General features: G+C 35.7%; 1 protein-coding gene across 1 annotated transcript; it reads right to left on the bottom strand.

The window, feature by feature from the left end:
* Positions 1–397: 397 nt before the first annotated feature.
* Positions 398–25,279, bottom strand: LOC104457073 (protein trichome birefringence-like 34). The gene is given in 10 exon segments (XM_039299001.1): positions 398–746; positions 1,001–1,159; positions 1,736–1,935; positions 2,978–3,158; positions 3,279–3,399; positions 3,402–3,639; positions 5,480–5,607; positions 5,992–6,181; positions 6,303–6,475; positions 25,168–25,279. Coding segments are annotated over 10 exon segments (1,851 nt in total).

The raw sequence follows: 25,279 nt of genomic DNA, 5'->3' as shown, positions 1-25,279 counted from the left end.
CATTAGCTAGAGTAGAAGATAGGTTTATACTTACCTTTACCAAAAAAAAAGAGAGATAGGTTTAGATATAGGCATATAACCGCTTCTTCTGCTATTTTGCCAATTTTTTTTCAAAAGAAAGTTCACGCTAGAATGTAAACCCCATCGATTCATTCATGTAGGACTTGACAACATGTAGGCGAATAAATAATAAAAAAATATAATCTACAGTGCTCACAAACCGGATGCACATGAATTCTTCTGATATAGGACAACATAGCACGATTACAGTGTGTGACAAGGATAAGAGTCATATGGATACAGACTACTGAAGCCAATTCAATCGAGTAACGTCAGCTGGGAGCAAAAAAAATTCATGATCTGTTAATTAATTTATCTATTTCTTGTGTTTAGGAGTCTAATTCTGTAAAATGTAGGCATACAAGAGTTCGTTCCACACATCCGGCAGTCCGGGAAGGCACCAATGGAAGCAATCTGCATAGGTGGCAGGGTTTGCGATTTGATGTTGAGTGAGGTTTTTGGCTTGCCCTTTGTATATGGACACATGTGCGTCCTTGCGATATTCCGAGAGCTGCGTAATGTTAAGCATTTGAACATTGAGGCCTCTTTTCGATAGCTTGTTGAGCGCCTTCTGGAGCACGCGCATCATCTCGCGATTCGACCCGCTTCCCCAATACCCTTCTTTGGTGATCGGTTCTGTTTCTCCGAAGCAATTGTGACCCGCAATCCCACCCCAATCCTCGGCTCTGCAGCAAAATGATGAAAAATAATGAGCTGGGAAATTCGGATAATAACCTTTGAGCCATGCTAAATGAAAATCATAAAATTTGCGCAACAAGTGTGATCACAATGACTGAGTTAAGTAATTGGTATTAGACGGATAATTCAACATGGGAGACCTGTAGTATGTTTCCTTTGTTGTGACTATCGACAGTTCAGTAAACCTAGATTTTCAAGTCAATATTGACGTGCGTCTCAAGTTTCTCTGAGTGAAGTCTACCTCTCATGAGTAGAAGACATGCCAATGAAGAACACCTGCGTCTTCGATCTGTCCATATGAACCTGCATCCAATCTGACCAAGTGTTTAAAGCCATCTTGTATGCTCGAGGCATCTTCATCAGCTCATATTTTCTGTCAGGACTTTCAAATGATCCCCATCTGGTTGACAACATTTAAGGAAAAGGTATGTTAATAGATATCCCAAAAACATTTGGGAAGATATTTTTCCAAATTTTATCAAATAATATGTATAGATGATCTTCTTGAGCTATAGCATACAGGACGACAGACTAAAGAATCAATTCTCTTATGCTAATGAGCATTGCAACAACAAGCATATGAATTTAACAAGAGGATAATTGCATCAACAGTCCTTGAACTTTTATTAAACATCGAATGACATCAACCCAAAGCTTTAAAATTGTCCAAATCAGTGTTTCCACTAAAAAAAATAAAAATGAAGGGCATCATCTGACTTGCACACTGTGTTGTTAACTTGTGACGACGGTATTAAATGTTAAGCAAAAAGTTTAACAATTAGGCTGTCATTTACCCAATTTAACTAGTAAGCTAACTTAGAGAATGAACTAAAGAGTTCCCTCTCTCCCCCTCCGCAAAGTAGCTACTAGAAAATTTGGTGGTTTAATGGGCAACTTTAGAAATTCCAAGATGCATGAAATGCAAATATTGAGGAAAAATTACTATAGTGGGTAAGCTCAACATGTACACACTTACGAAACTTTGATCTTGGGTCCTTGCCTCCACCAAAGATAGGAATCGAAGACGAGGATGTCCACGCCAGACCAATGCTTTGCATGCTTTTCAATGGCCTGAACTCGAACAATCCGATTGTCTACCCGATGGATCACTGGATCGTCACAGTTGGACTCCACAAGCAGGGGTGCCCAATAGAATTCAATTGTTGCATTGTAATCCTAATCAATGTCATCCAAAAGTCAAGCGCACACATCACTTCAATGCACCCGAAAAGAGTCCAGTTGGTCAACTTCACCATTTCACATGCTTATGTTTACCATCTTTAGCTTTGATATATATTTGGTTAGATCTTGTCAAAAAATGCCATCAATACACTTGATGAAGGGTTATTGCGTAGGTTTTGAAATTGTGTTTTGTAGCAACATGCTTAAAAAAGGATTTGATTTGAACAATTAAAAGTGTTTTGATGTGCATAAAAAAATATTCCTACTTTTTAGAATCCTTATTGAAGTGTCCAAAATTTATCAGTTGACAAGACACATTTGGTATTGTTTATTTCTTCTGCTAGAATATCAATTGAAAACATGGCTTTGTATCCAAAATTTGACATTCTTTGTTAATCAATCTAGCTCCGCAAGTTTAGAATTGAAGAAATAACTCGGTATTAAGTAAGCATCTCCTTTGCAATATTGGCGTTCATTGTCCCATATTATTTTCTTTTCCTAGATCAGCTCTTTTTTTTTTTTTTTTTTTTTTTGGCAAACTAAATGATAGAACTTTAGATATGTTATATGCAATAATGTCGCCATGACTCAACGGGTCCCACTAGCGAAATTTTGCTTCATATATTTCTCTTTAGAGAAAAACTAATAGAAATTCGATTAGAAAAAATATCAGGGTATATCTAAAAATTCCCCTTCCTCCATGTTCAATATGTCTACACATGTGGTTTGCCACAGTATTTCTGGAAAGTATAAGTACCGAATCCTCGAAACTACAAGAGGAAAAAAGATCAGGAAAAATGTTGTCAAATCATTGACCCAAAATGTAAGCGGCTATCTTTTTCCAATCTTCCTAGAATAGGCAAATTTCGTGTAGTGCGGTGAAGGCGCACTTCAATTAAGACAAGACAAGAAATTAAAGACGATCATATTAATTCACATGTATCAGGATAATCGTAGTTTTATATAATAAGAAAACGTGAATAAATTTTTTTTTTTTTTTGGAAAAATTTGAAGGCAGAAATCAGAAGAGACTTACGTGGGCAGTGAAGACGATCGTAGGGCGGCCACGACGACGGTTCGAGAGGTATCTTCGCTTCTTGGGGATCGACGACTCCACCATGCAAACGAGAGAAGCCCATTGACCTCTATTAAGAGAGTCCCCCACGAACATCAATCTCTTGTTCCTTAGCCTCTCCAGCAGTGCCGTGGCATCAAACCTACGATGATGTCGCCATCCACACTGTCAAAAAACCCTAATGAAAGTAATCTCCAGTGAAGAAAGGGAGATTATGGAGAGACGTAAATGTGTGTAGCATTGTTTCAGCTGGGGGAAATACCTGGGAAGGTCACAACCATGGGGTTGCCATCTCCATTGCTGGAACTTCAAGTCCCTCCGCCCCTGCTTCCCGCAAGCCAGTGTGCCCATGTGCCTGCACTGTCCCTCCTTGTATAGGGGCGCGACGTGTTGTCAAAGACCCACCTTCCCGAGAAGACATCGCACAGCGATGTAGTCATCGACGGTGGCGCCATGTTGGTCGGATTCGAGAGGAGCGACTCTCGGCGTCTCTCCGCCAAGATCGATTGCTGGTTCTCCCCATATCGCCTGGGGTATATGGTGGCGAGGATGACGGTGCTGACAAGCAGAGCCCCAGGGAAGGGAAGATGGTCCGGCGCATCTTGTGTTCTCCGCTGGGAAAACTGAAAAGAAAAGATTAAGGGAAGATTTTATTTTTCGTATAAAGAAAGTTCTGGTGATCGGTTCTTATATAATGGGAGAAGGAGACTCTGCATTGTTCTTTTCCAAAAATTGGGGAAAAAAAAAGAAAGAACCTCTACTTCTTTGAGTTAAAATGACCCCAGACACCCTCTTTATTTTCTAGAATTATACCATTATGAACTTCATTCATATAAAAGAGGAAAGGATTATCATTATGTGCAGCTTTTGTGAACAAGGTTCAACGCACAAGTACTAATGCACACGGGCTCGCTATTGCGTTGGTATGACATAATCGTATTAGTAATTCATAGTAATTCGTGTTAATTTGTGCCGGTCTAAAATATTTTGATTTTGATTATATATGTCAGATAACAAAATTATGACGAAAGCATGTTAATTTGCGTCAATTCATATCAACATATAAAGCTAGCATGTCGTGTTGTATTGGGTTTTTTTTTTTTTTTTCTGTAATTCGTATCTCGTGTCATGCTTGTATTGTCCAAATGAATCATATACAACATTGTCAACCCCATATACATGCAGAATTGGACGAAAATTAAACAAAATGATTCAAATTGCTAAACCAAGTGAAGTGATGCAGTTTGATTCGCCTCAAAAGGTTTAAAGAAATACTATCCTTAACATTTGTCGCAACCTTACCTGCAACACCTAAGACGGCTAATAGATTATTAAGTCTAAACTTAACTCGAGCTACCAATACGCAACTTCGTGTTGACTAATCATTGGTGGGTCATTTAGAACCCCAAGTAAAACATTAAGAGGATTGCTTTACTTCTACAAATCAAAGATTATAGATTTGGGGATCTGATTACGCTAAACTACTTCGACGCCCTTTTAGTACATTCTCTTTTATTTAAAAAAAAGAAGAAGATGTTTGGCAAGCAACTTGGATTCATTTTAAATGTACTCACATAATATATAGGTGTGTAACCATTAATAGACACCCAATAATCAAAGCGATGAATAAAATGCAAGGGTAAAGAAGGAACTTACTTGTCTTGAAGCAACAAGGGGAAAGAAGGAACTTGTCTTAAAGCAACGTAAGTATCTGCAGGGTTAGTTAGAAAACCACATTTATCAATCTAAATTTAATTTTTAATTAACACGCAATTCCACTCAAATCTTTTTAGTGTTTTCTCTTATTTGATGATGAGCAATAATTAACTTTAATTAACTCTAATTGATGGAATCAATTAAATGACGTATGTTTATGACATGCATTAGATGACCTAAACTATACGCACTCAAATCTTTTTAGTGTTTTCTCTTATTTGATGATGAGCAATAATTAACTTTAATTAACTCTAATTGATGGAATCCAATTAAATGACGTGCGTCTATGACATGCGCTAATTACATGACCTAAAACGTGGCATATGTCATGGATGTAATGCAATTAATGTATATGACACATACATGATACTTTTAGATTTTTTTATCATTAAAATTCGCAATCAATAAAAATTAAAATTTATCTATAATGAGATGTTATCTACTTTAAGTTAGATGTAAAACAACTTAAATATTATCTTAATGATATCAAATCAATTTGAAATTTCGTGAATAAAATCGATAAATCGATATTAAGTCTTAAAATTCAATATATAAAATACCTGGGAGTCAATAATTTCATTTAAAGTCTTATAGTACGGAAATTAGGAAGTATATCATTTGCGCTGTTAATTAGGAAGTATACCATGTGCAATTCCCAATTAGGAAGTATATCAAAGAAATCAAATTCATATTAATATCATTCAAATTAGGCAATGGAATATTTAATTGAATGAATTATTACCTAACTTGAAATATGTATTTCCGAATTTGAACCGGTGGATCAAGATCGGTGCGGGAGAGTATGGCCGGGGGATGGTGGTGCTCGGCTATTGACGGCAGGAGGGCTGCTGGTCGTGAAGAGCTTTGCGTGGGGCCTGAGCAAGACAGTCACAGCAAATACGAATATGGATGACTGTTGATGCGCCTCGCGGGTGAAACGAGTAATCGGTGATGGACGTCTCCTTGGTTTGTGGATGTCCCGTTGCTTGCTCTTCCGACCGAATTCTTCAATTGCCCTGTCCCCTTTTATTGTCTTTCCTTTTTGGAATTATCCGCTCAAGATCATGCGGCTATGGCGTTTTTGGTCTGAATATTGTTCACCTCGGTTAGCAAGATGTGAGATATAAAGAGGAACGACAAAACCCACATGCTGGGCTCACGGCCTCCAACATTCGACTTGGAAAAATTGGTTTCTCAGTAATTTTTCTTTATTTCACAGGAAGAAGCCACAGATTGAAGGACCATCAGTAAGAAGATACCGAAGGACATAGCATCTCGCATGGCAGCATGAGCACGTGATTCTTGCGGGCTATCGCAAGTGATCGGATTAGCCGCGGCCGGGTGGGAGCTCGTTGGCGTTGCTAGGACTTGGGGTGGTGGCGTCTCGGTGGTGCAGCAGGGACAAGCAACCGTGAAGGTGGCGCGCAGCTTCGATATTTTGCCGGAAAACTGGCAGAAAAACAGAAAACCGGAGCCTCACGGGAAGGTCAATGTACTGCCACAGGAACTCGACCAAAAGGGAAGTTGTGGCTGGCCTAGGCTGGCCTGGAGTCGCACACGGCAAGCAAACTCGTGGGACGATCGCTGCAAAACCAGTAGTGTGGATCGTTGGGCGAGACTGCAGAAGATCACGGCTCGACCGGGAGATGGAGGCGGCAAAGGGGAGGAACTCGGCACAGCTGGAGCTTCGGCCGCTGAAGGGAACCGTGACCGCTTCGCGGAGGTAGTCGGCAGGAGGACGTGCTGCAGGCGTAAGGGAAAAAGCCAGCCTTCTGGGCTTGGACGAGCTTGCTTCCTTCTCTCTTTTGTAAAATTGTCCGTCTCTTTCTCTCTAGTTCAAGCCGTCTCTCCTGAATTTTTGGGTGTGCTGTACTGCGGCCGTGGGTTCCCAAACTGTGAAGGCTCCCCTTCTATGTGTCCCCCTTGAGATATATTTATATGTGTAGGTCTAGGTTTCTTACTCATATTTATTTTTAATTTTTTTTTTAAAAAGATGATATTCCGATATCTTCAATAATCTGTGATAATATCATAATAATATCCAAATCAATTCCCTCCACCTCCAAGCTCGCTTTTAATAAACCAATGTTTTCCAACTTCGCATTTTAATGCGCCATAAAGATTTTCAATGGTCTTGAACAAAATTACATCCCAGGGGCTCAATTAAATTCAATGCCAATCAGTTAAGTTCATTGACTACTTGTCCGAGTTAAATGAACCTGCATGAGTTTAATTAATTATTAATGTGAATGCTCCAAATATCTATATGCGATTTAATCAATATTTTTATTTATGAGTCAAGGGTCAATCTCTAATTTTTTATGCAATCAATGATTAAATGGATCACCAAAATTTAGGTATTAATAATATTAAATCAAGCTAAAGTCGACGCTCATTGTGAAAAGGAAGGTTATATTTTTTAACAACCGCTTCTAATTGATGACTTACAAATCATAACTACCGTCCCACATGTAAATTTGGGTGAAAGTAAAAGTGGTTGATGTCATTTTTGTGATTCATCAATTAAAGGCATGGTTGCAGGAAATTCTTTCAAACTAGGGATGGAGGAAAACATTATTTTCAGGACTCAATTAATGGGTAAAATAACCGGTGTAATTACAAGTAAAAGGACTTTATTCAAATTTGTCAACTATGACGAGAGTATAAGAAAATTGAATTTGTCATTATTGTTGTCGACTACCATTACCACCAGTTATTTTATGCCCCAATTGTATTACCTACCCAAATAAGTTGGTGCTCTTTCCACAACTCTTTTACTTAAAATATTATTTAAGTCAATTGACTAAATTACTCTCTACATATTAAACAAATCAAGCATTTATTAAGCATCTCTTTCATATATTTAATAATCTCTCTCATGTAAATACCACGAAAACCACATTGAATAACCAATACCATATGATTTTTTTTTTTAAACGAAAATTGTCCAAAAAGTTCTAAATCTATTACACTTTTACCCATTTAATCTTAGACCTTTTTAATTTTACCAATTGAATTTATCCTGCCAAATTTACTTAGAATTCGTTGACATGGATGCTAACCACACCTTACGTGGCACGACTGTCGTTGACTTGGATAATTTTTAATAATATTTTATTATCTTTTCAATTTTTTTTCAATTTTTTTTCAATTTTTTTTCTTTTTTCCTTTTGTCTTCCTCTTTTTGCCAATTGCCAACTATGGTTGGGTGAGCTAACCTCGCGCGGGTCACAATTACCCACCATAAGTAAGGCTTGGCCAGGTGAGGGTCGACCTTGTCAAACTTGGGCTTAAGCAAGGCCAACTCTCACCGAGCCTTGCCTCACCAAATTTGGCGAGGGGAGCCCTTCTCGGGACTCGCCCTTGCTTGGCTAGGTGATGGCAATCTTCACTCAGTGATACCAGTCCCCTTGACCATGGACGATGGCCGATCATTGCAAAAGGAGGAACAAGAAAGGAATTTTTTTATGAAAATAAAAAATAAAAAATAAAAATTATGATATTATTAAAAATTATTCACGTCAACACCAGACATACTACGTAAAATGGTTGGTATCTATGTCAGCGAATTCTGCCAAAATTGACTAGATAGACTTAATTGGTAAAGGTTTAGAAACCAATTAGTAAAATTGAAAAGTTTAAAATTGAATTGGCAAAAGTGTAACATATTAAAGAGTTTTTAGAGAATTTTCCCATGTCCAAAAAAAAAAACCTAAAGCTATTATGCAGTGGCTAATTTAGTTCTAAACATATTTGTGTCAATTTTATCCTAAATTTTTTTACAATATGCCAATTTAGTCTTAAATCTTTTAATTGTGCCAATTTAGTTCTAATTTTTTTTACAATTTAAATTTAGTCATTCTAGCTAATTTTTGGCCGAAGATAGCTAACATAGATAATATTTTTTAAAAAAAATTCTGAATTTTTTTCATAGTATTAATTATTCCTTTTTCCTTATTTTCTTTCATTTTTCTTCTCTTTTACCCATGTTGGTCATTAGCGCCTTGCAATGGCTAGCGATTGGCAACGAGCAAGACTAGTAAGGACTGACCTTCTCTCGCTTTGGGCAAGGCAAGGTTGACTCAAGATAGCCATCGCCAAGGCTTGGCAACCAACGGAGGAAGATGGAAAGAAAAAGAAAAAAAAGAAAAAAAATTAAAAAAAAAATCATAAAATTCGATGTCAACACAAAGTTGTGTCACATTCAACACTAACATCCACATCGGTGATTTTAGGTCAAAATTAGCTGAAATGATTAAATTGGTAAATCGTGTAAAAATTTAGGACTAAATTAGCAAATCATTAAAAGATTTATGACCAAGTTGACTTAATTAAAAGATATAAGATTAAATTGACGTAATTAAAACATTTAAAATTGAATTGACGTTTAAGACCTTCTTGACAATTTCCCTGATTTTGACTCTTTCAAAATTGGATCACTGTCCTCTCTAACGTATTTGGACTTCGGCTATTTGGCTATATTTGTTGTGCATATAAATTCAACCAAAGTCAAACAATGAACACGAACTAAAAAATGGAAAAAGAGAAGATCTCCGCTTGCTTTCAATGACGTGTCTTGTTCATCTTTGAATCGCCTCATTTGCACCGAATCTTGAGTATTCTTTAATCTTGCATTGTGTTATGATATTCTTAAGATTCCAAATTCCAAAGAAGTTAAATATTGAATTTGATTTTTCACTGATGCTCAATTTGTTTTGCAAAAAATAAATATTTTTAAGAATATAATGAATGTTAAAATGAAGTTAAAAATAATTACTTGTATAGCTTAAAATAATTATGCAATGGAAAATGTTTTCCTTGTTGATAATAATTTAAATATAAATATATTCATAGATAATAAAATATTTTTCGTTCATTCATTCTATTATTTTTGAAAAAAAGAAAAATAAATTATTCATTTTCTACCAAACAAATGGAAAATTCTTCTTTGATGGATTTTTTCCTCTTTCAATTAAATATATAAAACTTCCTCTTGCCTACGTGTAAGTAATACACAAGGAAAATTTATAACGTAACTAAATTAGACAACATTGGTTATATCATTTGTGGGTGTGACTAAACAACCACAAGGTAAACCAGATGTTTTCCTATAAGGGAATCGGTTTGAATGGAAGTTGACATTTTATTTCCTTGGATAAGAATTTGGTCTGTTGACTAAAAATAGTATGTTTTGCTAAAAATGTGGGAAGAAAAGCCCCACCCATTTTAAAACGACTGACCAAAAGATTCTTATTTTAGGTTTTGTTTATTTCCTATAAAATAAATTATTTGAAAAATATTAAATATTTTCGATGTTGAACGAAAATATCTGGAAATAAATTTTTAACAATAGAGAAAATATTTTTCTTTAACTAATTATTACAAGCATAATAGAAGATCTTTTTTTTTTTTTTTAATTCCAAATAATTCATTTTTTGCAAAATAAATGGAAGCCAGAATTGCTCAAATTACTGCACAAGCAACTACAGTCTTTATATGTGGAATCTATGTATTCTTAATAACATGCAGTGCTTTTGGCATGACACATTGTGATTAGGATTCATTGCCTTGTCTTTAAAGAAATATTAAAAGGTTTTAGTTCAATCGCTTTATCAAATAAATTATATTACAAAAATTAATTGACTGCATTGATGTGTTTTAACAATACCATAGTGTTGGTTAAGTAAATCAATTGATCACATTCTTCCAAAGATTATCACCCGCACTCCTGTATAAAAGTCATTAATATATACAATTGTACTAGGAAAACTTTCATTCCCAAAAAAAATTGTGTAATATGTTCCTAACATTTGCACATTTATTTGGTATCTTTTTGGGGCAAAATCAATCGCTTACATTGAAATTCTATAATTATAGGGTTGTAAGTATTTTGTGCTTAATTCAGTGGACCCCACTAAAAGTTTATCCTAGCTCCGATATTGGCCACGGGTATACAAGAGTGGGAAAGATAAAAAAATGTTTTAAATATGTGGTTTGATAAAAAGAAAATGTCCGAAATTAGTCTAGAAAACAAATTTAATGGTAATAACTTCTAAGGTGATAGGGATTCAAGTATAAAAATTAGGAAATTGAGATATTAGAACAATTAGTTAACCGTGCATGGCCGTCAATATTGATACCAAAACTCAAAAATGCATGCCTTTCTAGAATTTCCATCAAATAGATCTTACCGTAGTTAAATCATCATGATGCTAAATTTAATGCTTGCAATTTATTTGTCACTTTAATCGTTATTCCGTCTATTTAATAATTGCATTGTCAAGCCTCCTCCATTTCTAGGTACCCTTCTAGGATGCAACCAATGAAATCGTGTTCAATAATTGTGGTCTCTCTAATGGTAAGGCAGCTAGATGATCTAGGACCATAATGTTTTAACACAATACATGAATCAGGTTCGGTACATGGGAATCATGTTTTTCAATGATTTTTGAAAATTCATTTTCAAAGATGTGAAAAATAAGATGAGGTGGAGACATTCAGTTTGAGGTATGGGGTTCGGCTGTAAGCAAAGTAAAACTCGAGAGAGAGAGAAGAGTTAGAGTTGAACAAAAAAAAAGGGATATTGAAAAAATGTGTTATAGTGCCTAGTGAATACTGACATGTAAAAACTAATCCAAAAAAATGTTTGATACTTTGGATACATGACTATGCTAGGTCATCATGCATGTCAATGCCACGTCATCATGCATCTTTCTACCATGTCATCTTTCCTGTTGCCACGTCATTGCACATATAGTCTTCTTAATTCATTAAGCATCATTACACCACCTTACCTGTTATCTTTGTCACATGATCATGCATGCCAATTCCAAGCCATCATGCTTGTCTATGTTGCATCATCATCTTTATGTGACATCATGATGCGTGTGACCATGTTATCTTACACATAAATGGCAAATGCCATGTGGTCATGTACGTTTGCCTTGTAACCTTTGTCATTTTTGCCCCATCATCTTCACATTGCCATGTAGTCACATTTACACCTCATCATCGTACACATAAAACATTTTGCGATTATCTTGCATTCACTCTACATGCAATTTTAGCCAAGTGATTTTGGATGATGCCATCTTGTCTTATATGTTAACTTAGCCACGTCATCTTACATATAAATGCCAAGTCATGTATGTAGAAAATTATTCACATAAACAACTTATTAATCAAGAAGAATCGAATTCATATATAATTGTAAAACACTGAGATCAATAAGCACAGCGGAATTAAAGCGTACTGTTTGAGCCATTGCTTCACTTGAAGAAAAATAGATCACTCTAATATCAAAGATCTATTAGAATACTAGATCTTCCTCTCTATGACCTATTTTAGTATAGCAGCTTTTGATGGGATTCAAGCAATCGATAGGTATAATCTACTATTTTATAGGCTAGAGAGGGAACCTAGCAAACCCTAATCAACAGAGTGTCAACTGGGTCATTTCTATTACGGGTTTCAGTTAAACACAATTGCCTACACTTTACTGTTCAACTAGACCCGTTATTAATAGATACCAAAACCCAATTCAATAAGATCACTCTATGGTTTAACAAATATTGGAATATCAATTAATCCAATTATTTAAAATAATAAAAATTAATTAATTAATAGGGTTAATACCCTGAAAAACTCCAAACTGGTATACCTATGACAAATTTATTCCAAACTATTTTTTTGACCATCAAAAACCCCAAAGTGGTATACCTTTGACAAATTTACCCAAAATTGATATACTTGTGACAAATTTAATCTATGTTCGTTTTCGTTAAATTTTACTTATTAAATTATTAAATTAAATGACACGTGACAATTTACTAGTATACTAATTTGGGATATTTCGCTCCGTTTGTCACTGTTTACAATTTTTGTAATTTTTTTGTGGTATTATTACAATTTAGTATAGGGTATATTTGTCACAAATTTACCAATTTTGGGGTTTTTTGCTGTCAAAAAAATTAGTTTTGGATAAATTTGTCATAAATGTATCGCTTAGAGTTTTTTATGGTCAGTCGGGAAAAATTTGTCACAGGTGTACCAGTTTAGAGTTTTTCATAGTCAAAAAAATAATTTAGGGTAAATTTGTCACAAGTGTACCAGTTTGGGGTTTTTCAGCGTATTAACCCTAATTAATATAAGCCCATATTATAGGAAATTTCTAACACTCTTCCATATTTGGGCTACATTAATTAATTTATCTTTATTTTGAAGAACATTTTATATTGAAAATGACACTATCGAGTTAATAATTGAAAATTTTGTTTTATGTGGCCACAATTTTAAAAAATAATATTCCAATAATGGTATCTCAAAACCAATCCAATCCTATATAACCTCAATATAGAACTATGGAAATCAATGTGTTAAGAAAATACCACAACATGTGACATTCCATAATCACATATAACAAGTATTATATTTTCATAGATCATGGCCTAGGAGTGTAGTAAGAAATAGTGCCAACACGTGATCAAAATATATATTATTTTTTATCGGTCCTCAATGCAATTTCTCGACGACATGAAACTGCATTAGCACAATTTTTAAACAACATGAAATCGCAAGACTATGTCACAATCTAACATGAGATCTCATAATCAGTGACATCGAATCATCTTTAAACTAAAATTTGTTTAAAGATACTATTTTATACTTCCATTTCTCAGTTAACAGGAGAAATGATAATAATAGAATTAATAATAATGATCATTGAAAATAAATGCTTTAATAGATATCATGAAAGTATTATCAATTTACGTATAACTATAATATCCAAAAATACAAATTATATAGCTCCCACTAACAAAAGAAATCAAAAGAATCTAAAACACTCATATTCTTCACATGTTCTTTAAACAAAATGAGTCGTAAGCATTTTGTTAGAGGATCAGCCTAACATGGACTCAATTTTGATATTCTCGATCATAATGTCTACCTTTTTGACCAAGTCTTTAGCATTATAATATTTGATCCAGTTAATATTTCAACTGTGGCATTGTTGTTATTTACAGCGAAGGTAACTGTTTGTCACACATAATGCAATAAGATCAATTATGGGCAATAAGCAATTCAACAAAAATAATTAGTACATTATAAACTCCCATTTGGGCAGAGTGTACAATGCACTTTTATTTCCACAGCATGAAGTTTATAAAGCAACAACAAAAAGAATTACATATAATTGTCAAGGATCCATCCTTTGGGTAGACAAATCTTTTAAATCATACATTTCCATAGTATCAATATTGAGGGAAATTACATATAATTTTCAAAACATTTATCCCCTTTGGACAGATAAATATTTTTCAATTATATATCCCCATCTTTGGGAATTAATCTTCATGTCATTTTCCAAATTAATATACACAATAACTTTCTTTGGGTGAATTATTGTATATATTAATTTTGTTTTCTGACAGATAAAAAAGAAAATAATAGAAAAATATTCAAATTGCATTTTTTGCTTCGAACCACGAAAGATATACTCTGGAGTTTTCTATTCATCTAAAGTAAAATGAAATATAATAAAAAAAGACAATAAAAGAAAATGAAAGAATACAAAAGAATAAGGTAATAAAATATGAAATATAGAATAGCAGAGTAGTTTAACACAATAGAAATGAATACATTGATTTTCTCAACTCATGAACAAGATCCAAGAATAAGATTAGTTGATCGACCAAGAGGAGGAAGTATGTGGATCAACTGATATTGGGAGAAGGGTTCCCTTTCTCCTTGAAAAATTCTTTCAAAAAATTATCTATTTGATTGATGATTCATATCAGCAGGAAATTCCAAAATTTATGCCCAAAATTCATCAAACAATATGAAACACTTTACAACATGTGCTTCACAAGATCATATTGCATTTATCAAATAACAATTTTTGCCACAATTTTTAAAAATATTTTTTAATATTTTAATATTATTATAATATTTCGGACTCCCGCGGCCCATGACCCACGAGCTGCGGGGCCTAAGACCAGACTGTCTCCTCGCATGGGCTTGACATACGGATACTAGGCTACAAGCTCGCTTGACCAATGGGCCTAGGCTCATGCCTAGAAAAAAAGAAGAAATATTAAGGTTTGGGCTATGCCCAGGGAACCTGAAACAATAAAAAGAAGGATGGGCTTAAGCTCATCCATTGGCCTAGCCGATTGGAGGTCTTCTTCAACCTCCAGCTGGGTCTCGAATTTCCTGCAAACCGGGTCACACAACTCGGTTTCGACCCAAAGCTCCAAAAAACACATAGAATAATTGATTTTTGATGAAATTTCTCCATGGTTGTTACATATAACATCAATATAATTTACTAGAATGAATTAAACGAAGAAAAAACGAGTAAATCTCCACATATAAGCTTTAAAATTTTGAATCCAAGCCTCCCATGGCCAAAACTCGGTTTCCTTTAATTTAAGCCCTAAAAACTTACTTTAATACAAAAAAAAGGATGCTAAAACATATATATAACAATACCCATGCAATGATTTACAATGAACATAAATCAATTGCAAGTAATTTGAAAATTTTAGAACTTTTTCATGTATAAACCTAGAATTTCAAATTTAAAATTCTCACTCAATTCTCAACAAAATTATACAAATTATATATGGTTGGAAATATCTTGACATGTAGAACAAAAGCCCTATGGTTTCAGGATCAATCGAGCAAAAATCCACACGAAAAAATAATGCCCATATTCAGCTCAAAGAGGAAAATTTCGAATTTTGTTCATAAAAAAAGAAAAATTGGGTTCTACAATCATATATGACTTGCTCTGATACCACATGTAGAAAATTATTCACATAAACAACTTATTAATCAAGAAGAATCGGTCTATATATGATTGTAAAACAACGAGATCAATAAACATAATGGAATTAAAGTGTACCCGTTTGAGAGAGCCATTGCTTCACTTGAAGAAAAATATATCACTTTGATAATCGTAGATCTATCGAATGTCAATCTTCCTTTTATGACATATTTTAGTATAACAGCTTTCGATGGGATTCAAACAACTTATAGGTATAACCTACTTTTTTTTATACGCTAGAGAGGGGACTTAGCAAACCCTAATTAACAGTATTTCAATTGGGCTCTTCCCATTACGAACTTCTGTTAAACACAATTAATTACATTTTGCTGTTTAACTAGACCCGTTATTAATAGATGCCAAAACTCAATTCAATAAGATCACTCTAGGGTTTAACAAATATTGGAATATCAATTAACCTGATTATTTAAAATAGAAAATTAATTCATTAATGTAAGCTCATATTATGGGAAATTTCCAACAATGTATGCTCGCCACATCATCTTGCAGGTTCACCTTCATTCGATGGAGGTTCAATTTCAAAAATATTAAGGGCTGTTGCCAAACGGATGAGCCCTTGAGGGAAGATATTTGGTAAATTTAGCAATTGTTACTTCAATACTCGAACCAATCAATAAAAGCATCGGTAACTCTAGGAGCCTCATAGAAGGTGGTAAGGTCGAATGGGCTCAAAATAGTGCTAACTAGCTTATTGTCACAAAAGGTAGCAGCTTCTCCTTAAAGATAAGTGTGAAAAGGAAATTCGATTAAGTAGATCACCAACGTAAGAAGTTAAGGCCAAATTAGCGAGCGCAAAACTTAGGGTGATAAAACTTGAATCCTGGATAGAATTTTCCTCTATTTGAGAAATGTAAGCCCACGTCCACTGACGGCAAGACACTTTTCCAGAGTATGTCGATGCCGATAATGTCAAAAGCAAATTGTTTTCTATATCGTCGGTGCCGATTGAACAAAAGTTGAATCCGTCAGAGATAGTAAGTGAGAAAACACTCAAAAGGGAGAAACCAACAATATTAGGTTTGAGTGGGTGACAATACTTCAAAAGCACAAACTTGGCCTTTATGAAATAAGAACTAACTTCGGACTAGCCAGGTGGAGGAGTCCGTTCATCAGAAAAAAAGGCTAAGAAATTACAGCCATGTCCATCCACAAAGGACCAAAGAAGAGATTAGGATGCCAACTAAAGGGGAAGTTTGCACATAAAGACAAGGCCCTATGAAGCATTGCAAAAGCTATTCTACCTAGACCGATATTAAGACCTTGAGATAGGGCACACGCTATATCAATGAATTCTTTAGAGGCAATCGAAGAAGGATGGCAAAAGACATATTGTGAGAGCCAATAAAGAAAGGAAGCAGAATGTTCCTTGGAAGTATTTCCCCATTAGATTTAGCGAATATGCAAAGAAAAGCCTCATAGGGAAGGTCAAGAGAAGCTAAGTTATGAAAGTTTGGGCAAAGATTGACATTGAGTTCGGAAGGTTCCCAAAAGGGCAAGGACCAGTAAGAGTCCACACATCCAGTAAGGTAACATGAAGAAAAAAACAATGAGATGAAGGAGATCAGAAACAACAAAGACTGTAGATGAAACTGAAGGCAACGAAACTCTGAATTTATCGCTTAAGTCTACATGAAGGCAATGAAACTCTGAATTTGTCGCCTTATGATATGAGCTAAGGCAACAAACTGAAGAATTTGTTGTCTTTGATTAATCCTAACGTGACAAACTCTGTAGGAATCAAAAGGACTTGGAGGGAGAGAGTGTAAACACACAAAGAGAGATTACATTACACAATATGCCTTGTAAAGGCTTAATGGAGTACACACACAAGCTTTGCTAAGCTTATAACTCTCTAAAATGTCACTCTCTCACTGTCTCTCTCCCTGGCCTCCCTATTCTGCCCGCGGTGACTTGAGGCTATTAAGCCTCTCTGAGGCCTTTCGGCCTACTCCTGCTCCTTCACCTTGAGGCCCTCCTTGTGAGGCACTTTGGCCTGATTTCAAATGCTTCACGTACTACCATATTTATAATCATCTTCCGCCGCCTGGACTCTACCGCCTGGACTTTTCTTCTTGGCTAAGGAGTCAACAATTGTGGGCTGCGTTTCCTTCACGTGCAAGTACTAGCAAAGTTGAACTTTGCTTCTTGCTCCTTGAAGGCTCCAGCAACAAGTATTATTTTAATATGTGCCCATTCTTTTTTTAATCAGCTTGTGGCTTCTTCAAGAATTCTTCTTCGGCGGTTTACGAAGTGACGCTGCAGCACACTTCTCTTTGGCTTCTTATTATTATATTAGGTGTTGTGTTCCAACAAACTCAACAATATGCTGTTGGGTAACCTAAGGCTTGGGGCAAAAAATTCTGTCGCCTTAGGGTATTTATCTAGTAGGAATTAGAAATTTACCAGCACTTTCAGAGATGTTCCAACTATCAAAGTTGTTCCAGATTTTTATTTTTATTTTGTTGACTGGACTGTAGATTCGTCCTCGACTGATATATAATGTGCACTATAACATTAGAGTTGAAAGATAGGTTTAGATACAGGCATATGCGTTACCTCTTCTTCTAAATGACCTTGTCAATCGAGAGTCTCTCAGCGGGTTAGGGCGCCCGCATTTTGGTGATGAAGGAGATAAAAATAAAGAACGCAAGGAGCAAGTCGTAGACCCGTTATTGGGTTAACAACATTGAGAAACTAATTTGTGTAATTCTTTTTTTTTTTTTTTTTTTTAAGTTCACGCTAAAAGGTAAACTCCATTGATTCATTCATTTTGGACTTGACAAACATGTGGGCGAATAAATAATAAAAACCATAATCTACAATACTCAAAAACCGGATGGACATGACATCTTCTGATTTGGGACAACATAGCTTGATTATAATGTGTGACAAGGATAGAGTCGTATTGAGCCAAGTTAGTTGAGTAATGTCGACTGGGAACATACTCAAAATAGTTTCATGATTTATTCATTAATTTATCTATATCTTGTGTTTAGGAATCTAATTCTGTTAAATGTAGGCATATAAAAGATGGTTCCACACATCCGGCAGTCCGGGAAGGCACCATTGGAAGCACTTTGCATAGGTGGTGGGGTTTGCGATTTGATATCGAATGAGGTTTTTGTTTACTCTTTGTATGTGGGCAAGTGATGTTGAGCACGTTAACGTTGAGGCCTCTTTTCCAAATGCTTGTCGATCGCCTTCTTGAGCACGCACATCATCTTGCAATTCGACCGGCTTCCCCTATAGCCTTCTTCGGTGATTGGTTCTGTGACCCGCAATCCCACTCCAATTCTCGGCTTTGCAGAAAAGAGATAAAAAAATAACGAGCTGGTAAGTTCGGAAGATAACCTTTTGAACCATGCTCCTAAAATTTGGGCAAGAGGTGTGACTACAATGACTGAGTTAAATAATTGGTATTAGAGGAATAATTCAACATGAGAGAACTGTAGTATCTTACACTTTTGTTAACCTAGATTTTCAAGTTAATATTGACGTGTGTTTCTAGTTACTTGAGGGAAGTCTGCCTTTTAATGAGTTGCAGACATGCCAATGGAGAACACCTCGGTCTTTGATCTGCTTATGCGAGGAAAAATTACCGAAAAATCATAAACTTATTGCACTTTTACAAATTCAGTCATAAATCCCTTAATTTTGTTAATTAAGTCGTAAACATTTTTACAAATTGTTAATTGAATTCGTTATTCTAAGATAATATATCGATAAAGATATGTATAATAGGAGACATACAATGTACATGCAGTACGTGCAATATACATGCAATCTTAACAGATATGGATAATCAACAAAATCATCAAAATATGTCTAATAAAGAAAATTATCCTAATGGATGTAGCCAACTTAATGGGGTAATGTCAACTAGAGCTTGTTCAAAATAGTTTCATGATCTGTTAATTAATTTATCTAATTCTTATGCGTGGGAGTCTAATTATGTAAAATGTAGGCATACAAGAGCTTGTTCCACACATCACGCAATCCGGGAAGCCACCAGCAGAAGCAATCTGCAAAGGTGATGAGGTTTGCAATTTAATGTCATGTGAGGTTTTTGGTTTGCTCTTTGTACACGGATGAGTGCGTGTCCTTACGATACTTTGAGAGTTGCGTAATGTTGAGCACATGAAGGTCGAGGCCTCTTTTTCGAAGCTTGTGGATCGCCTTCTGGAGCATGCGCATCAACTCACGATTCGACCCGCTTCCCCTGTACCAATCTTTGGTGATCGGTTATGTTTCTTCGAAGCAGTTGTGACCTGCAATCCCACCTCAATTCTCGGCTCTGCAGCAAAAAGATGAAAAATAGTGAGCTGGTAAGTTCGCAAGATAACACTTGAATTATGCTAAATGAAAATCATATAATTTGGGCAACCGGTATGATTACTGTGACTGAGTTAAGTAATTGGTATTAGACAAAAGTTTCAGCACGAGAGAACTGCAGTATCTTACACTTCAGCTAGCCTAGATTTTCAAGTTGATATTGATGGGTGTTTCTAGTTTTATGAGTGAAATCTACTCGGTTGGGTTCGAGAGCAGCGACTCTCTGTCTCTCCCTAACAAGATCGACATTGTCAAATCCTCTTGCCCAAGTATAAAAGAGAACTCTCCTTAATATTAAATCAAACTGAAGTTGAGGCTCATTGTGAAAAAGAAGGTTATATTTTTTACCAACCACTTCTAATTGGTGGCTTACAGTTTATAAACATCTTCCCACATGTAAACTTGGTGAAAGTAAAAGTTGTTGATGTCATTTTCAAAATTCATCACTTAAAGGCATGATTGTGGGAAATTTTTTGAAGCTAGGGACAGGGGAAAACATTACTTTGAGGACTCAACCAATGGCTAAATAACCAGTGTAAATACAAGAAAAAATGATTTTTTTTTCAAATTTGTTAACTATCATGAAAGTATTGGAAATATCAAAGTTGTTAATTTGTTATTATTGTTGTCGACTGCAATTACCACCACTTATTTATATTGAAGCTCAAATAGGAAGATGAAGTACTTTGAATTTTCATTTGCAGAGGCGGAGGAGAGGCGGAGGCGGAGGAGAGGCGGAGAAGGAGGAGGCAGAGAAGAGGCGTACGAGGAGAAAAGAGTGAAATTAGGGTTGGGAGAAATCGAAGTAGAAAATTTCTACTTCGATTTCTCTCTATTTTCTATTTCTGAATAGAAATCTATTCCGAGAAATAGAAAATTTGATAAGCGTTATCAAATAAGTTTTACATTCCAGAATTGATTCGAATAGAAAAATCATTTCTGGAACAGAAATAATTTTTATCATGCACCCCCTTATTCATCGTGAGAGTTCGTGGGCTGTCTCGTCACTCCCTCCCGTGCAACGTGGTAAAGCCATAAGCTGATCCAAGAGAGAAGAAACCAATCTTCACTGCTTTTTCTGCATTCGAAGGCAACCCCCTCCACGTTCCCAACTTGTTTCCACCCGTTCGAATTCCTTCCGTATATCGGGCGCTCACGTATGCTTCTCTGAGAAAGTTCCGCGGCGACACATGCCGGTTTCTGGGGCTTTTTGAAGGGCCTCCTCGTGCTTTACGCTGATTTACAGGCTCGGCCGGGGGGGCGACGGCGGTCTAGCTTTGGCCACAAAGGTGAGTCATTCTCCTCGGAAGCTTCGCAGCGTAACTTTCGGCTCTCTAGACAAAACTTAGAACGGCAAAAGTCTCCCGGACAACGCGCTTATCCCGTATATGAAGGGAAAAGAAGACAAAAAACCAAAAAGACAACCAAGAAGAGTAGTTTATTGTGTCATTTGCTATGCAATTGTCGTCGTTTTGCCAGCGTGCAAACGAATCACCATAGGGAACGGTATGCTGCACAAATTTACTCAAACGTAATGGTTCACTGCCCGATGAGTGCGGCCTTCATTCGATGTTGAACATGGCCACGCGTCAAACTCCCGGATCAAACCTACCGCATCAGTCAATAACCTAATTTAGTATATCGGTCTTACATTATTTACTCGCTATTGCTATTTTAGTGTCAATACCTACTTCATCGTATGTCTATTTTAGTGGAGAGAACTTCCATGTCACTAGTTAATTTCTCCCTCATAAATTCCAGAAATGAAATAACATAAATACAAATTACAGCTGTACCTTAAAATAGTTTTGGTTATCGATTGAAATGAAAAAAAACAAAGAGAGAGAGAGAGAGAGAGAGAGAGAGAAGAAAACGGCAGAGATCAGGGAAAAGTTCGGGAAGAGTTTGGACAGATGTGCCGAGTGCTGGAATAGATACCAGAGACTTTTGTACGCGCCTTCTGTTCAAATTTGCATGTGGCCCATCAGAAACTTCAAGCGTAAGTAAATATTGCAGCTGGCGTCAGAAGACTTCACAGAGAAGCAGCTTTCCATAGCTCATTTTTCCACAGCACTTATAGAGAGGTCCAACGGGGCACGACGAAGCAAAGGTGTCCTTTACTTTAAGAAAAATTAGAGAGATCTCACATCTCAGTGCAACTCTCTTTCCTCGCCGATCGTGAAAGGGTTGAAAGTGGCATGACATAAGGGTATGGGCGGCTGGACTTGCCATCTATATAATTTTTGGAGAGGAGCGCGCTATTTCCATCCGCGTTTTGAATTCTTGAAACCTCCTCATCACTTTAAATTGATTACATTTTTTTCTTACAGTTCTCACTTTTGATTTAAGATTAAATCTTATTCCTTTTCTCATTTTTCTTTTGGCTTCGATTTTAGTGAAAGATAAAACTTCTTACATCCCCATCATACAATGGATGTCCAGGGAGCATGAACAATAATGTTTTAGGAAGCATTTCTTTAGCATTTGTTTGATAACGTGGATGTTTAGGATTTTTAATGTACTTAGCTTTGTGATATTTTTATTCTTTTCAATCATGCAATGATGACATGACAAATAGATACAACTGGACTATTGGATTAGCTAAATAAAGTACAAGTTGAGCAGTTGAAATATATAGACAATAATATAATGACACATATTAAAAGTTTTTTTTTTTTGGTTGAAACACGTATCAAAGTTTAGTTAAATGAAAGGCATACTAAAACTAGCAAATGATTCTTTTCACTCTCACTTGTGTTTGTGGTATTTTTAGAATAATAGTTTCCTAGTACAAAATAAAAGACGAGAAATATATACCTCAATAACACAATGACTAGTTACCTATTTTCTAAATAATTTTTTTTTTTTTAACAGAAGGATGTTAGTTTTGTCCTAGATGGAGAAGGAAAAAAGAAGAAGAAAAAACCATAAAAGAAGAAAAAAAAAAGTAAGAAATAATAAAAATCAAGAGTGGATTCCGCATTTGATATATATGAATGTTATTTGAGAGTATCAATGGTAGCTTTATCTTCTAATAAGATTGAAATAAAAAAGATGAAAAAAAATGTAAGAAATAATTTAAAATCAAGAGTGAAGGTGGTAGGGTGCTGGGAGTCAACAATGGGATGGAAAAAAACGCGAGCCCAGTTAATATTAAAATTTCAGTATTACTAGAGCTGTCCAAAAGAAGAAGTGATACCTTCCCACATCTTAAAGCAATACTGGAGAAAAATAACAAACAGACCAAAAGCGGGCCCTACAGTCTAAAAAGTGAAGTAAGTACTTTGGTAAAAATAAAAAATAAACAGTCAAAGCTTCATATCCGGTTGGAGTCGCGACTAAGTGAGGCTCCTAGGTCTAAAACAATTATATAAAAAGGGCATCTCCCCTTCTTCCCGTTTGGCAGCTGAGCTGAGCTGAGCTGAGCTGGGAGCTCTCGAAGTTCGTGGACAAGCTTGGGTTTCTTTTGGAGGGGCGCGTACGGGGACTGTACTTTGGTAAGCTTCTGATTTGACTTTTCTAGCTTTGAGTGATTTGTATTACGAGATTCTGAGCGATAGATTCCAGCTATGCCATCATTACTTTGTGCAAAGAATGCTTCAAAGTTCATCAGACAAATGGTTCAACATCTTGGTTCGACTTTTCATGCTTTGAGTGATTTGCGTTACGAGATTCTGAGAGATTCCAGCTGTGCAATCATTACTTTGTGCAAAGAATGCTTCAAAGTTCATCAGACGAATAGTTCAACATCTTCATCTTGCTTTCCCTTTGTTGCATTCTCTTCCTCAAAGATGGACAACTGTTCTCTCTTCTTTCCTAAATTGTCGACACTTGTGGAATTGTGATGTGACCATAAGGCATGAAGGGTTCGCCGTAGGGGCCGACAGATAATTGTACTTGCAGCTGCCTCCGATCTGACGGTTAATATCTACTTTCCATCTCTCTCTCGCTTAGAGTTATGGGAATAGTGGGGCAGTGCTGGGTATCTTCTGAGACACGGGTGTAAGTTCTATTTTCCCGCGTCAATAGAAAATGTCAAACGGCGGTGATGTGATGTGAGTGGGTTGAATTATTTTTGAATTTGAATCCAACTATTTATCAAAGGAGAACCCCCGGTCCGAGATAGATATTTAGCATCGTCGTGTGAGTAATAACATCATGTCTATTATCTAATTAATGAGAATTAAGATTGATATTTCAAACAATTAATGTCATTAAGTGCATTTGATAAACTCTAGTAACACAGCTTAATTAATTGGTTTAAGTTGCGAATCATTAAGGAAGCGTTTGCTTAATTGGTTAAGTGATAAAATATTCAAAGGAAATTACAATTGTACAGATTATATTGTCATTACTTTCCAATATTATTCGTCCTCATGTTTGGTAAGAAACTCATGAAATTTATTCTTCAAATTTCATCTATTTAGGGAGCAGATTCCAAAATTTGGAAGCCAATTCTATGTTAGCATGGATAAGTAGATATTATATAGTTTAGTTTTTCCCTTTTCCGAAAAAGCAAAAACTCTAGCTGTGCAAAGAAATAAACGGGAAGTTGCATATATTGAGAAAAACTCGAAGATTTGGTCTTTTAATTTAATGGATATGGAGAACATCTTTTATTATATATATGTCGTGAATCATTTATCTTGTGAATTTATACTTTTAACTACCGTATCAATATAGTGTTTTAATCATATGAGTTTCCATGGTATGTCTACAAAATAGTTTGAAATTGAACTTAAATATGAGTTTGCTCTCTAACTTTCGTGCATCTCAATCAATCTATATGATCTTAAGGGCATTCTGTAAAATTGTGCTGTGCGTTTAAGATTTTAGTTTTGAAGTGAACCCAATAAGGCTTAAATCTAATAGAGAGAAATGACTTACCTTGGCATCTAGACCAAGACCTTGTTGGCACAAATACTACACAATGATAGAGGAATATAGTCCAAAAGTCCTAAATCTATTTTACGGTGACTAATTTAGTCATAAACTATTTTATTTGATCAATTTAGTCTTGAATCTTTTTACTATTTTTCAATATAGTCTTTTTGGTCAATTTTGATTAAAAATTGCTGACATAATCACTACCCATCCAAAGTGGTACGACTGATGTTGTCATGAACAGTTTTTGTAATTTGTAATTTTTCTTAAACATTAGATATTTTTTGGACGTTTCTTTTCTTTTCTTTTCAACTATTCATCTTCTTGGAAGGGCTGGTGAGATTGAGGCCTCGACGATGGAAGCCCTCACCATTTGCAAGTGGGTCTTCGTGGTCCTCTTCGATCCTCACCCACGGTTGCGCGAAGTCTTCGCGCCCTTGCCCAATGGCCAATGAGGGTCCCTGGCTACTGAAGGCCCCCAT

This window comes from Eucalyptus grandis, chromosome 1 (genome assembly GCF_016545825.1).
Source record: "Eucalyptus grandis isolate ANBG69807.140 chromosome 1, ASM1654582v1, whole genome shotgun sequence".
Lineage (NCBI taxonomy): Eukaryota > Viridiplantae > Streptophyta > Magnoliopsida > Myrtales > Myrtaceae > Eucalyptus > Eucalyptus grandis.
This window is presented reverse-complemented; position numbering and strand designations above follow the sequence as displayed.